Source organism: Chaetodon auriga, chromosome 20, assembly GCF_051107435.1.
Source record: "Chaetodon auriga isolate fChaAug3 chromosome 20, fChaAug3.hap1, whole genome shotgun sequence".
NCBI classification, from domain to species: Eukaryota; Metazoa; Chordata; class Actinopteri; order Chaetodontiformes; family Chaetodontidae; genus Chaetodon; species Chaetodon auriga.
The window spans coordinates 6,926,793-6,940,816 of NC_135093.1; the positions used below are offsets into that span (position 1 = coordinate 6,926,793).

Genomic DNA, 14,024 nt, shown 5'->3' on the forward strand with positions numbered 1-14,024 from the left:
TGCAATGCCACAATCAATATTTTTTGTATTACCTTTGAATCAAATGCCTGAGTAATGAAAGCGCTCGCTCGTGCTGCTGCAGTCAATCAAGTCTGCAGTCAATCAAAATCTGCAGATTTTTAGCTCATGTTTTGGCTTTAATGCTCATTTATTATTGAGTCTGTGCAAAAAAAAAAAAAAAAAAGCTCCTATTAGCTCATTGTGCATCACCTGCACAGCACTGTCATAGTTAGCAACTAGCTGTCGAAATTAGCATCTAGCTCCTTAAGAGCCTGATACGTCTTCTCAGGGGTTGGTGGAGGCCGAAGTAGAGATCAAAGACAAGTGAATATTAGATTTCATCAGGTGGACAGAAGCACGACTCCAAGTGAATGTTTACGTTAAAGCTATGCATGCTGGGACACAACAGTCGTAACAGCTTTTTCATAACCGTGTATCTGTCAGATACGTTAGATGTTTTTCTGCCCCCTAGTGGTCAAAAATAAATGCAGCTTTAAGGTGGAAAAACTAACTGACATGCAAATCCACAAATCAAGCTGATAAATACTTTGGGGCTGGAGCATTATTGATTCATCAGTGTGTTACTTCTACGTTGAATTGATCAATTTTTTAGTCTATAAAATGTCAGGAAATAGTGCAGTGAAGTAAATAATCCTCATTTAAGAAGGTAGAAATTGTGAATATTTAATATTTTGGTTTGATTAATGACTAACAATTAATCAATTTTCTGCCCATTGATTAATCAGCTTATAATTTCAGCACTTGAGTGCAGGTGTGAACCGTCTCAGAAGTGCACTCTGTCACACCCTCTCCAGTTTGGTGTAATGGACTCCACCGCCCATCTGCCTCCATTAATATTCAACGTGCTGTCAGTTGCAGATGTGGCACAGACAGCCAAGTCGCCACGGCTCACCCTTCCCGCCATCATGTCACCTGTCTTGGACGGGGAGTGTGATAAGTAGGCACAGAAGCAGTGATGGTGGTTGGTGGTGGGCTTTGGTTGAGGAGGGGGGGGGCGTCTGTCTGTCAGGAGAGAAAACACGTCCTCTGCCCTTTGCACCGAGAGTGCGAGGAGGGTACGGGCGTTTGCGCCTTCGACCTCGACGCGGCTCAGATGCCGGCGGCGCCAAAAATAAAGTGCATCAAAGCTGGCAGCCGACGCCTGTTCGGTGATCACAATAGGCGGATGGCATGAGGAGATGACACCTCCGCGGCGGCCCTCCCTCCGCCCTGAGAGGCTGGACTGCTCGCTCTCTGTCAGCCGGCCTTTTCTGACGTCTCTCCCTCCTGTCGTTTATGCGCTCTCTCCTTTCATCCTCCTCTTCTTCTCTGATATGTCTCTCGGGAGCTCTTTAAGCTAACAGGCGGTGTTTAGTCTGTTTTTATGCGCGCTCATTTTACATTTTAATTTCACTCTTCTCTGTCTCGCTGTTTCTCCTGCCTCCCCGTCCCACCTGTTTGTTTTCCCTCTTCGTCGTATGGCCCGCACACAAACTTTCTCACTCTTAAATCTCCTAATCTCACCTTTATCTGCCCTAATCAGCCTCCTCTGCTGCAGTAATCCCACAGAGCATGTCCCTAATGAGCCCTCTCCACCTCTACACTCGTTCCCCTCCCTCAACCCTGCTCCTTATCTCCACCCTGGAGTCTGACGTCATCCTAATCTTCGGGATAACTTTTAAGATGCGCTCACACATGCACGTAGTGAGGTCACACTTAAGCATGCAGATGCGGATCTTAGCAGTAAAACATGAGATAAGAAAGTGATGTCATGAAATGCGCAGCGGGGGATCCGTAGGGGATCTTGTTGTTTTAGATCTTCAGAGTGATTTTTGGCCTTGGACAGATTCATAGCTGCTGAGCCGGAGTGAAGATCATGACCTGTGCGGTGTCAGGACGCTGGTACTCAGAGGGGAACAGTTGCTCTCCAGCTCAGGTCCATCCATCGGCTGGCTGGCTTCTGAGCAGCACGCAGCATGAATATTGATGCTCCTCACTTGTTAACATTGTATGAAGCAGGACTCATAATTGTCTGTCTTCTCGGCGCGACACGTCTTTCTTCAGTGGGATGTGTGAGAAGGTCGGCCCACCGGGGAGCTCGTCTCCTCGCGGCTCTCTTCACTTCAAGTGAGAAAAGTGGCGAGGGGGAAGGAGAGAGAGCGGAGCGCAGACGAAACCAGAATTGCGACACGCACTTTGTCAAGTGCGCTGAAGTGCAGTTGTGAGTTGGCTGTGGGTTTGTTTCAGGCTTGTAGCGTTTTTTTTTCTAACGCTCTCCATTTCAATGATACATGGCTCTTTTGAGGCAGGGCAGCAGTGAAACTCATTTCTAAAGGTTTAGCTCGCAGTTTCTCTCCGTGTTTTTTTTTTTTCATCCTCTGCTCCACAGCTGCTGGTTCCACTCACACTGAGGCAAACGTTGAATCCTCTCCCTTGAACTGAGAAATGAGAACAACCAAAGTGTGTCCGTGTTAGTGTTGCCATACGGACACAAGGGACTGTGTGTGTGTGTGTGTGTGTGTGTGTGTGTGTGCACGTGCAGAGAGTGTGTAGTGTATTCTTATCCACTCTCCTTCGCTTGTCTGCGTCGGTGAGGGTTTCTGCGTGTGATGTAAGTGTTTTGGAGCCATGAGATCGACAGGATTCCTGTAAGTGAGGCTGTGGTCTAATCCAGTCTTGAGTAGGTGCATTGATTTATTGAGCAACACTCGGTAGTTCAGAGAAGCTCTGTTTCCTGCTGTATGCTAATTGGCACACACAAGTTCACTGACGCACACACACACACACACACACAGAAGTTATTGTCATCTAAGTCTTTTATTTTTCAAGGAAATTGTGATAAATTGACTCCAGCTGGCGGAAGAGTGTCAATTGCTGATTTTTGGTCTATTAAATTGGACAGTGAGTGTTTCTTCCAGTAAAACCGTGTGTGTGTGTGTGTGTGTGTGTGTGTGTGTGTGTGTGTGTGTGTTTTCAATACTATTTGTGATTGCCTTTGTCGACTTATGCGTACCATATTGTACCACTCAGACCTTGTGGTGTCTAGCCATGCAGATTGTTTTGGGATAACCATCCCTGACACTTACATCAGCACCCAACAACAACAACAAAAAAAAAAAAAAAACAGCAGCAGGTTTTTTCTGCAGCTCAGGGGTACGAAGTGTAGGATGTAAGATGAGTGATAAGGGGCTTCGACATATTCTTTTACACCTAAAGTAATCTTGCTCGCTTTCTCCGTCTGTCTCCAGGTATTCGGCCCCAAATCATGAACGGGCCAATGCATCCGCGCCCCCTGGTGGCGCTGCTGGACGGGCGCGACTGCACCGTGGAGATGCCCATCCTTAAAGACTTGGCTACTGTCGCCTTCTGTGACGCTCAGTCCACACAGGAGATACACGAGAAGGTAGAAGAGTTCGCACACACACTCACACCCGCTGCTCCACCTCACGGCATGAGGATGTCACTCACTCACGTCTGCCTCCTTCTTTTCCTATCACAGCGCTGATATGTGAAGCACGTTATATTGGCTCCATACGCACTCACCAGTTAAAATATAGTGGCTTCATTATGATTTAATGTCACTTTGTGCCACAGAGTGCAATGCCTATATCAGTGCCTTTGTTCTAATAGAGAGTCTTGTATGTCGGGGATGCAGTGTAATTACATTGGCTTGTAAAGGCTCTTTATTGCTTTTTATGCAGCGCCGTGGCTGCAAAACAATATATGGCTACTGAAATGGGTAACACCAAAGTGCTATCTTTCCATCTGCAGACGGAGTGAGAGCCGCTACATCTTTCCTCTCGCTGTTTTTATGAAAATGGGACATATTAAAAACCAAGCATTTGCATAGAGATCAATTCAATCAAAGACCTTGGGCGGCGAGGAGAAGGAGGGGCGGGTAGCTTTTTGTTTGTTTTAACACTGCCTTATCAGGAGAAACATGATTGTAATGTTCACCTCGCCAGCATATTCAGCAGTTCACAGTAATAACTTGCAGTCGAGATACCCAGAGGGGAGGTGTAGATTGAAAATGTCCAATCTCTTCTTTCTGCGGCATGGATGCGGAGATGCCGCGCTGATAACTCAGTTTCAGTATGATGTTGTCAGGCCAGACACCAGCTGCTGCACTCTCGTCCATCCACACTAGAAAATACAGAAACTCACAGGAGAGACTCGTCAGGTGTGGAATATGGAAGTGGCCCGAGGTTATGTCAGGTCCTCTACCGAGTAATCCCTTATTTCTCAGGCGATAGGGGGATGATGAAACACACGGGCCAGGACTGATCAAAATGGAGTTACAATACCACTTCAGTGAGACCAGATCCTGCACGCAGCACCTGCGCTCCTGCATCATCATCCAAGGTCGATGATCCCGAGTCTTTCTCAGTCACATGAGGCTTTTAAAAGTTGGATGATGGCCTGTATGGCACAGAGTCAGCACTGGCCCATCGCATTGTAAACTGCCTGACGTTCAGGTTCAGATTAGTCCTGCAACAACTGACGACTGTTCACTGAATCAAATGATCTAGTGATGTTTTGTTTTTCCTACTTTTGCTGTACTTTATTGATCCCCTAAGGGAACTTGCAGTGTTACAGCAGCGATTCACATCACAAAACAGACGCAACTTACACTAATATGACGTGAGGCGGATAAGATTTTAGAAATAAATGAATAAATAGAATAAAAATATGTTATGAATTAAGATAAGATGGAGCTCTCACAGCACAATGAAGCAACCGCAAGCGGCCGGTTAGCTTGGGTTAGCACAAAGTCTGGCAGCAGCTTGCCTGGCAGCGCCCGGCACGTACAACCCTCTGTTAAAACCACAACATATCATTTTACTCTGCAGTTATTGTGGACAGACGAGCTGCTTCCCACTGTTTCCAGTACGCACTCGACGTTCGCTAACCGTCTGCTAGCGGTAGCCTCGTATTTACTGTGCAGACATGAGAGTGGTGTCAGTCTCATGTAACTCAGCAAGAAAGCGATTAAGTGTATTTCACAAAATGTCAAATCTTTCAAGTCCATGCTCTCCATGGTATGCAGCTGTTTTTTTATTATGTAAGCTTTCCTCTGCCATGTTCGCACAAAGAATGTCTTTTATTAAAGCTCACATCTCTGCTGCACGGCTGAAATGGATTTAATCAATAAAGGATCATAGCTTTCTCCTGACAGCATCCTCCACATTACTGTGTGATGTTGTTCTGCAGCGTTTAAAGCCTTTTTTCTCTGTTGTTTAACGTCGTCATCAAGGCTTTTAGAAGTGCTAAATGCTTAACAGCGACGTTTTGAGCAGCACATCTTCCCTGCCAGGTGGAGAAAGTCTGTTCTCAGTGTTACAGCCACCTCTCATCCAGTGCACGCTGCTCACCAGTGGGATGACCTCATAACCAGAAAATCTGCCTCAGTGAGACAGAGTCAAACACACGCACACAAACTGCACGGCGGATCACCTAAATCTAAAAATTTCTCCAAAAGGGGAGGCCTGGCTGACGTGTCAGAAGAGCCCAGGCATCGTCCGAAATGATAGACGCAGTAAGGTTTGGTTGCAGTGGAGAGGAGGGTGTAGATCAGGTCAGAGTTTCCATTAAAATAAACTGCAATCAGAGTAAATCTCCCCTGAAAAAAAAAAAGCCTCTTTGCACACACTCCTGCTCCAACCCAAAAACAGCACCAGACCTTCAGGCTCAGTCCAGAGGGAGAGAAGAGCGTGTGTGTGTGTGCGTGTGTGTCTGTGCGTGTTTGCATTTTTTTTGTGGGCTTTAACCTTGAACTAGTATCTGGAAGGCCTGTCCGGGACGCGGCTGTAATAAAAGCAGTATGGAAATTCAGAGCTAATCTGCTAATCACAGGAAAGCTAATGCAGTTTGGCTGGAGAGCCATTATTTAGGCGCTGACAGAGGCTGCGGCTGATACTGAGGGGGAATAGTTTAGATCCACATCAGCCTGCATCACAAGCCGGGTCACCTTGTCCATGTCAAGTGGCAGAGGGATTAGCGTTTCACAGCGACGCCCCCCCGAGGTGACTGAATTAGACTTTTCTTTTCAGCCCGAGGTGTTTGACTCAAGTGCATTTTTAATTTTCTGCGCTGAGAGGGTCTTTGGCTGTTTTTTTAGCGGGAGATCTCAAAACCCTGTTAAGAGATTTGGATTAGATGTGGATGAAAGTTGGCTCATGAAGCGAGGATCAAGTGGGTCGATTCCAACAGCGCCACCATGTGGTTATTTAGAAAGCACTTAGGAGTCCGGGTCCCTTTCTGCCTGAACACAGTAGATTCAGTTTAAAAGAAGAATAATACAGGATGTTCAGAGCTGCAACAGCTAATAGATTGATTGTCAACTATTAAATAAGCTATTAAATCACCATTTGAGTGATTTTTTTTTTAAAGAAAAGAAAGTTAAAATTCTCTGATTCCAGCTTCTTAAATGTGAATATTTTCTGGTTTCTTCACATTTCTATGAGAGTAAACTGAGTATTTTTGGGTTGTGGACAAACAAAACGTTTTCTAGATCAAGCAGCTAATCGATTAATTGTGAAAATGATCGCGGGCTGCAGCCACGGTGCTGTCTCTCCTTTCAGGTTGGTGACATAATTGGGGTTGCGCTGAGATCATACATTTGGCTTGGAGACGCACTTTCTGTTCTCACTTTGCCAACTTGCAGCCACAATACATCTCAAGCTGACTCAAGTCGAGGCAAATTTATTTATACAACCCATAATTGCAGGTTTGTCTCAGAGGGTTTGACAGTGTGCATAATATATCACATTCTCACTCTCTTAGACCCTCGCTCTGATTTAGGGAAACTGGAGGCACCGTTCATCCAGGACGGACACACATGCAACTGCTGCAAGTACATTAAACACCTAAGAATGCTTTGTCATCTTTCTGTGTAGGTGTGTCTTGATGCTGTTATGCACATCTGTCACACCTTAACGTTCATCCTGGGACCTGCAGCTGCCCTGACCTCTCTGTGCAGATCTTCTGTCCATAAACACCCTCGGGGTCTGGGTATGATTGTGATGACTGTGCAGAAACTGACACAGTAAAATGACTTGTTCCACTCCAGCGCAGGTCTGTAAAAGGAGTGTGTGTCAGTGCTCCTGATGGCCATGTGACGTCTGTAGCTCCGTCTGAAGTCGCGGCAGATGTGGTTTTCACGGCTCCTCTGGAGGGAATGTGATCTTGTGACTGTCGTGAGGACCTCAGCTGGACCAGTGTTGCATGAATGAATGGTCAACAAAAGAGAAATCATTTCGTCGATGTGTGTCTGCAGGTGCTCAACGAGGCAGTGGGGGCCATGATGTACCACACCATCACCCTGACCAGAGAGGACCTGGAAAAGTTCAAAGCTCTGCGAATCATCATCCGCATCGGCAGCGGCTACGACAACATCGACATCAAGGCTGCCGGAGAGCTGGGTATGAGCTCCCGAATGAGTGTTTCATGTGCATTTTTCTGTTTAAGGCTTGGAGATTTTTGTTTTCATGTCTGAGGACGATCTTAGCAGACTTGTGTTGCTTTGAAGTTTACCTCGTGCCACCTTGTATTGATTTGTTTCACACGGAGTAGTGCAGATCGGTGTCTGCTCATTCGCTTGTTTGTTGCTTCATTAATCAGACGTGAAACCTCTGGCGCCTGTGATCACATTTAGGTGAATTTTGAGGAGGGTGATTCAGCACGCCACTGCAATGTGGCGTGTGGAAAATGGCGGTGATTCGGCCAAAGTGAGCGCCGTATTTATAGGTGAGAAACAAGATCGCGCAGGCAATCGTGGTTTTCCCTAAAGGGCTGCTTCCTGTTTACTGTTTCCTCCATTTTTTTTTTTTTTTTTTGCTGTATGGATATTCAGAACGGGATCAAAGAGTGAATTAAAGAGTCAGATGAATGCTGGACATCCCACTGTGAGCCAGAATGTTCAAAGAGACAGAAAGGGAAAGACACACACACAGAGAGAGAGAGAGGAGAGTTCAGTCTTCTCTCTGAACCACCACCCAGGCTTATATCAGCAGGCTGGTGGCTCAAACAGCCCTTACAGTTGACAAAGCTGCCATTTCCCTGCCAATGCGAGATACTGTGTCTAACTGCCACCCACTCACCGAAGGCGCGCTCTGCCTCGCAACGCAGGAGTCAAAAGCTATCGTGCCTGGAGAAGGCGGCGCTGATATGACGGCTGCTCTCAGGGAGAAGAAAAGGGGCCATTGATTGAGCGGGCTCTGGCTATTTTTTGCCGTCCAGAGACGACTGCGCTGTTACTCTGAGATACAGAGTGGGATGAGGACGTTAGAGGAGGACGAGGGCAGGCAGAAGCGCTTAAGTGTCGATAATGAGAATCTTTGTGTTGTCGGAGGATAGGCAAGGTAATACCACAAGGTCAGAGCTTTGAATTCCCTGAAGGCAACAAAATAATTCGACCGGAGGAGATCCTGACAGAAAGTGCCTTAAAACTTGCTTCATTGTGCACAAAACTTAAGCTACTGCAGTAATTCAGTGTGTCTTATCTTGACGTGCAGTGGGATCGTATTACCACGATACGATCAGCGTTGCCTAAATGAGCGATTTTAGGAAAACTGTAATTAAAAATGACCAAAGTTATTTATTTGAGTTTGTGCAACTTTTGTCTCTTTAGGCTTAGTTCCAGTGGAGTGACACGCAGCATCAATCTGATGATTTGCCATCAGGTGATACATGTTGATATGTATCAATAAACCAAATTTATCACTTCTCTTCCTTTACTCATGTCTTTGTTCTCATGATGATGTGTTTTCAGTGAAGTAAGAACCAATATCTTTAACTGGTCACACTGTAATTAAACAGGACAAAACAGGGCAGTTTATATTGGAAAAATACCATAATTATAATTATGATATTGATTTCAGACACATTTTAGCCCTGAGCTAGATTAATTAGCTGCTCTGTGTGTGTGTGTGTGTGTGTGTGTGTGTGTGTGTGTGTGTGTGTGTGTGTGTGTGTGTGTGTGTGTGTGTTCCTTCTTCAGGCATCGCTGTGTGTAACATTCCCTCGGCAGCTGTGGAGGAGACGGCGGACTCCACCCTGTGCCACATCCTCAACCTTTACCGGCGAAACACCTGGCTCTACCAGGCTCTCCGGGAGGGCACGCGGGTCCAGAGCGTGGAGCAGATCCGCGAGGTGGCGTCCGGCGCCGCCCGCATCCGTGGCGAGACCTTGGGCCTCATCGGCTTCGGTTAGTGCGATTTTTTTTTTTTTTCTGCTGCTCTTTGTTTTTAGTTTCCTCCTCCGGCGTTTCTTCCTTTCCTCGCTCTTCCTTCTCTGTTTTCATATCCTCTCGCCGCTCAGCGTGCCTTCTGTTTTCCTGCCCTGATAAGGTTATTTTTCTCCCTCTGCCCGTCCCACAGATTATCTCAAGGTTGTCTGTTTCGCCTCCCTGCGGGCTGGCTTCCTTTTCTCCGCCACACTGTTCTCTCATCCCACCGCTCTAATGCTCACCATTATATCTCCATTATTCTCTCTTCTTCTGTTTCTCCACTCTTCTCTGTCACTGTTGTCCCTCGACACCTTGCTCTGCCATAATCAAGCCCCTCATGGTAGACTGCATTCTGCCTCTGTGTGTGTGTGTGTGTGTGTGTGTGTGTGTATGTTAATGTGTTTCCCCTCCCTGCACCTGTTTTAATAACGATTTTGTGTGTTTGTGCATCACTCTGCTCTGTCTCAATATCAGTGGGCTGACAGAAGCTCTGTCTTCTCACAAGCCTTTCCAGAGTGCCACCTTATCTCTATGTCCATATACACTCCACACACACACACACACACACACACAGACACACACAACCTCCGCCCCCCTACAGGTCCCAGACAGCCTCCTCAACTTAATGTGCCCAAACAGCAGGTCCTGGCAGGGAGAACCCCCCCCCCCACACACACACACACACACACCTCTCTCCCTCTCTCTCTCTTTGTCACCCAGTCCTCCCACCTCCGGCCTCCTCTCTCGCTCTTTCTGGCTCAAGCCATCTCCAAAACAATGCCCATTGTCAGCGGGAGGTTGGGGAGAGCGAAGGCCTCCTGGTGTTTGTTTGTAGGACTCTGCGCACACTGACACAGCCAGCTGAAGCAAACCTCTGGCTCTGCGGCGACAGTGGACCCGGGAGCACTTTAAGCACCCGCCGTGCCAACCTGTGAGGCCTGTACACTCTTAAAAACAGTTATTTAAGAAGTCATTCATTTGTATCGATCTGACTTCACTCCCTGGATTAGTTTCACGCCCAGCGATTCCCTTTCCTGCACATTTCTGCACAGCTGATCACAGAATGATACTCTTAAAGGATGATGCTCTCGCCTGAGGAAATGCCGCCGTTCACTCCATCTTTCTGTCATCTTAAAGGAGGATTTGAAAACTCAGCCTGATATTTATAAGGTGTAACAAATGTAGTGACCTACTTCACTTGCTGTTCTTGCCGTAGTTGTTCATATAATGCTGCACACGGATGCTGCAGAAAGCTCTTAGCATCAGCTAGCATGGCTCAACAAACAGAAGAAGAGTAGAGAGAGGTGAAGACGAAGAAAAACCACAATTTCATCCGACGCACACAGAAAAAAGCAATAAAGCAGGAACATTAACAGTGAGAGAAATATAAAGACATCCCTGAAAAGTCACCTGAGCAGCGACGGTGATTCTCTTCCCATCTGCCGCTCCGACATGAGAGCGAGTGTGTATCATAGCTATGTTCAGATAATTCAGTAATGTGTGTAATTTTTCAGTATTCAAGTATTAAAATGAATGATTCTGTAGTTTAAACCCAATAAAATCAGCTGGAGAAGCTGAGCCTGTTAGCTTTTTAAAGCTTTCAGCTGTCATGACATATATCAATGATGGCAAATGTCTTAATTAATATCATTTCCGACCCCATCGCCAGGCTCTATAGCTGCATTGTTGAGAATATCAGCAACATAATGTGTTCAGGAGAAATCCACAAGACCTCGACCAACAGTTTTTTTCACTGCCGCTGCACACATGAACACTGAATGGGCTGTTTTTACAAAAGCAGCATTGTTTCCTTCACGCTGGCCTTGACCAGTCACCGCCACCAGGCCGGCTGAGTCGAGCGGATTTCACAAATCTTTGTGTTGTGGCTCCACACTTTGGCGTCGTCCTCGTCCTTCGACTGCGGATAAATGAGCAACACAAAGCTAAAGTCTGCCGCTGAGAGCGAGAGATCGAAACGTTCCGATCAACGTCTTTTAGTGGCATTGATCGGGGGGGGGGACTGTTCGGCGCGAGGCTCCGAGATGCAGGAAGGAGACGAACTGTTCTGGATTCTCTGGTTTTTCCGTATTAGAGTGAAAAAAGACTTGTCTTATAGTTTGTGTTGCAGCTACAGGAGAACAGAAATGGGAATATTTCAGATAAAAAATTCAACTAAACATTATTGTAAATCCCTCAGAATCGAAGAGACGCCGTTTCTCTCTCTAAACCCACCACTTTGCACCAATTTGCCGACAGTCACACAGGCAGAAAATCATCGTGGAAGAAGCCGAGATGCCAAGTCCGACATCCCCGCAGCAGCCTCAGCTAATCTGATTGCAGAGCAGCCACGAGGTGACCTGGTCTGCTTCAAACTGACTGGAAGAACTCATTCCCCCCGCTGCCGCTGCTCGTACCGTTCAGCCTGCACTTATAACCAGCAGCTGAATGCAACAAGTTCACGCTCGTGCCCTGCGCCTTTTAAAAAGGTATTCTGGGAAATGTAGAGAATAAAGTAAGAGAAGTCGAAGTGCACAGGCCCGGTGGAGGGAGAGTGGATACACCAAAAGAATATTTATCACTCCAGGACGTTTTTTCAAAGGGAAGCAGCTGTAATCCATCACCATCATGAAAAAGAATGAGTGATTGCTTAAGTATTACAGGGCAGTTGTCACCCAGCCTTTATGCTGCCGACTCTTATTGGCTGAGATTGAAAGAGATTTTTTTTTTTTTTTAAAGCACGACAGAGAGAGAATGATTCTCCTCAACCGTGGAGCCTAAGAGCAGGACATAATGCTCCATCACAAAGAGAGGATCTTGAGAGTGTAAAGGACCTTATCGATCCTTTCCACGAGCAGCAGCATCCAGCCCTCCATCACTCTGCCTCAGCTGAGCGGGAGCAGGCATCCACTCTCAGCCTACACAACAAATGGCCGTGAGAGACGGAGGGGAGAGGCTGATGTACTACAGAGCCACTTTCTGATTCACCGTCTCACGGCTAGCCGCCACGCATCGTCCTCCTCCTGCGAAATCAGTCCTCCATCACTCATCCCGCCATTAATCTTTTTCTCTCCAACGTTAGCAAACGTCGACACGAACAAAGGACCCCTTTACTTCCTTAAGATGATATCGTTTATGTGAAAACAGGATGTCGGAGCGGAGCCATCGTTACATGAGACATGATTTGATAAAACTTAATAGCTTCATTAGAATTTATGTTCACACCCTCCTGATGAATCACCGGTAAAGATTTTTAAGCTGTCTATATGAGAGCGTCTTATTTCGATCTCGTCATGCTCGTTGTGTATTCAGCCCTTTACTTCCTGGAGTTTTACTAAAAATATCCACTGATGATGATTCAGCTTCTGCAGTCATTTTTATTCCGGGTAAGGTTGTGCTTCACTGGTCGTCCATCACAGGAAGCACCGGATGATAGGTCAGAGAGTGAGGATGGTAATAGGTATTTAACAACGAAGACCACAACTCCCATGATCCCCCACTAATTCACCACGTCATCAAACTACGCCTTGAGTTTTCATTGTAAGATCTACAGGTGTATCGCCTCAGAAACACTGAACTCACCTGGAAATATCACACTTCTGAGCTCGACATTGATTTGAAGCTTATTATTTTTGTATTCTTGCGTTATGCTAAAGGCTATTTTCATAGCATATATGATCAACACTGTCCAGGTTATATAATCTGTCCGTGTTCACTGGACTGAATCCATCACTCAGTGTGATATGAAGCGTGTTCGACTGTGCACAGAAGCAAATGAACGCCTCTGCGCGTGTGTCCGCAGGTCGTTCGGGCCAGGCCGTGGCGGTGCGGGCCAAGGTGTTCGGCTTCAACGTCATCTTCTACGACCCCTACCTGCAGGACGGCCTGGAGCGCTCGCTGGGCGTCCAGCGCGTCTACACCCTGCAGGACCTGCTGTACCAGAGCGACTGCGTCTCCCTGCACTGCAACCTGAACGAACACAACCACCACCTCATCAACGACTTCACCATCAAACAGGTAGGCAGCTCGAACGCACCCGCACGTGGACGAGACGGCGCCGAGCGGCGGTGACCTGACCCGAGCTTAATGCGGCGCTATCTAGCAGGTAGACGCGCAGAGCTGCTGGTGTATTATTGCTCTGTCAGCCTGCAGGCTCTCCTAAAGAGCATTATAGTCGACGTAAAGACAGAGCGGAGGAAAAGAAAGAGGAGAGGAAATGGCAGCAGCCTCCCTGCCTCGCACATTCCCCGCTCTTTATCTTAAGCTGGACACAAATTCATTCCTTTGCTCTGTCAAATGCAATTAGCGGCAGCCCACGGCTACAGCAAATATATCGACGCGGCTGCGCAGCGGGGGGCTGAGAGCACCGCGAGGGGGGAAGCGCTGTTCTCCGAGTCAATAAGTGCACTCCGAGGCGCCGCCTGGGGCGACACCTGCAGGGCAGCCGGGGAACTGCAGCGCGTCCCCTCCCGGCCGCTGCTCCCTGCCTCTCGTGTGTCCTTCTCCCGGTCTTAGCGCGCGGGGAGAAGCGGGTGTAGCCTAACCGAGTTAACTGTGCGTCTTTTCCGAAGCTTAAGATTCTCAGCTGCCTCTTAAGTGCTGCAATGAAAGAACACTTTCCTCTCTTTCCTCAGCAAAAGTCTTGGCAGTTGCTCGCAGCTTCTAAAGTGGAAACGTGCGTGTGTGTGTTTGTGTGTTTCCGTGTGTGTCAAACCCACCAAGGCCTAATAAAAGACTGCCTGCCAGCGTAAAGGCTTTTCATGCCCTTGGATTTCAGCTTTTGTCAAGATTAAGGGATTAC

General features: G+C 47.2%; 1 protein-coding gene across 7 annotated transcripts in view; it reads left to right on the plus strand.

Moving 5' to 3' along the window:
- LOC143338812 (C-terminal-binding protein 2) overlaps window positions 1-14,024 on the plus strand; it is a 92,808-nt gene that overhangs the window by 71,904 nt on the left and 6,880 nt on the right. For all 7 annotated transcript variants that reach the window (XM_076759563.1, XM_076759566.1, XM_076759562.1 and 4 more), the window contains 4 exons: window positions 3,249-3,403; window positions 7,277-7,421; window positions 8,999-9,205; window positions 13,026-13,240. In XM_076759563.1, the coding sequence (XP_076615678.1) occupies window positions 3,249-3,403; window positions 7,277-7,421; window positions 8,999-9,205; window positions 13,026-13,240 (722 nt within the window). The remainder of the gene's footprint in view (window positions 1-3,248; window positions 3,404-7,276; window positions 7,422-8,998; window positions 9,206-13,025; window positions 13,241-14,024) is intronic.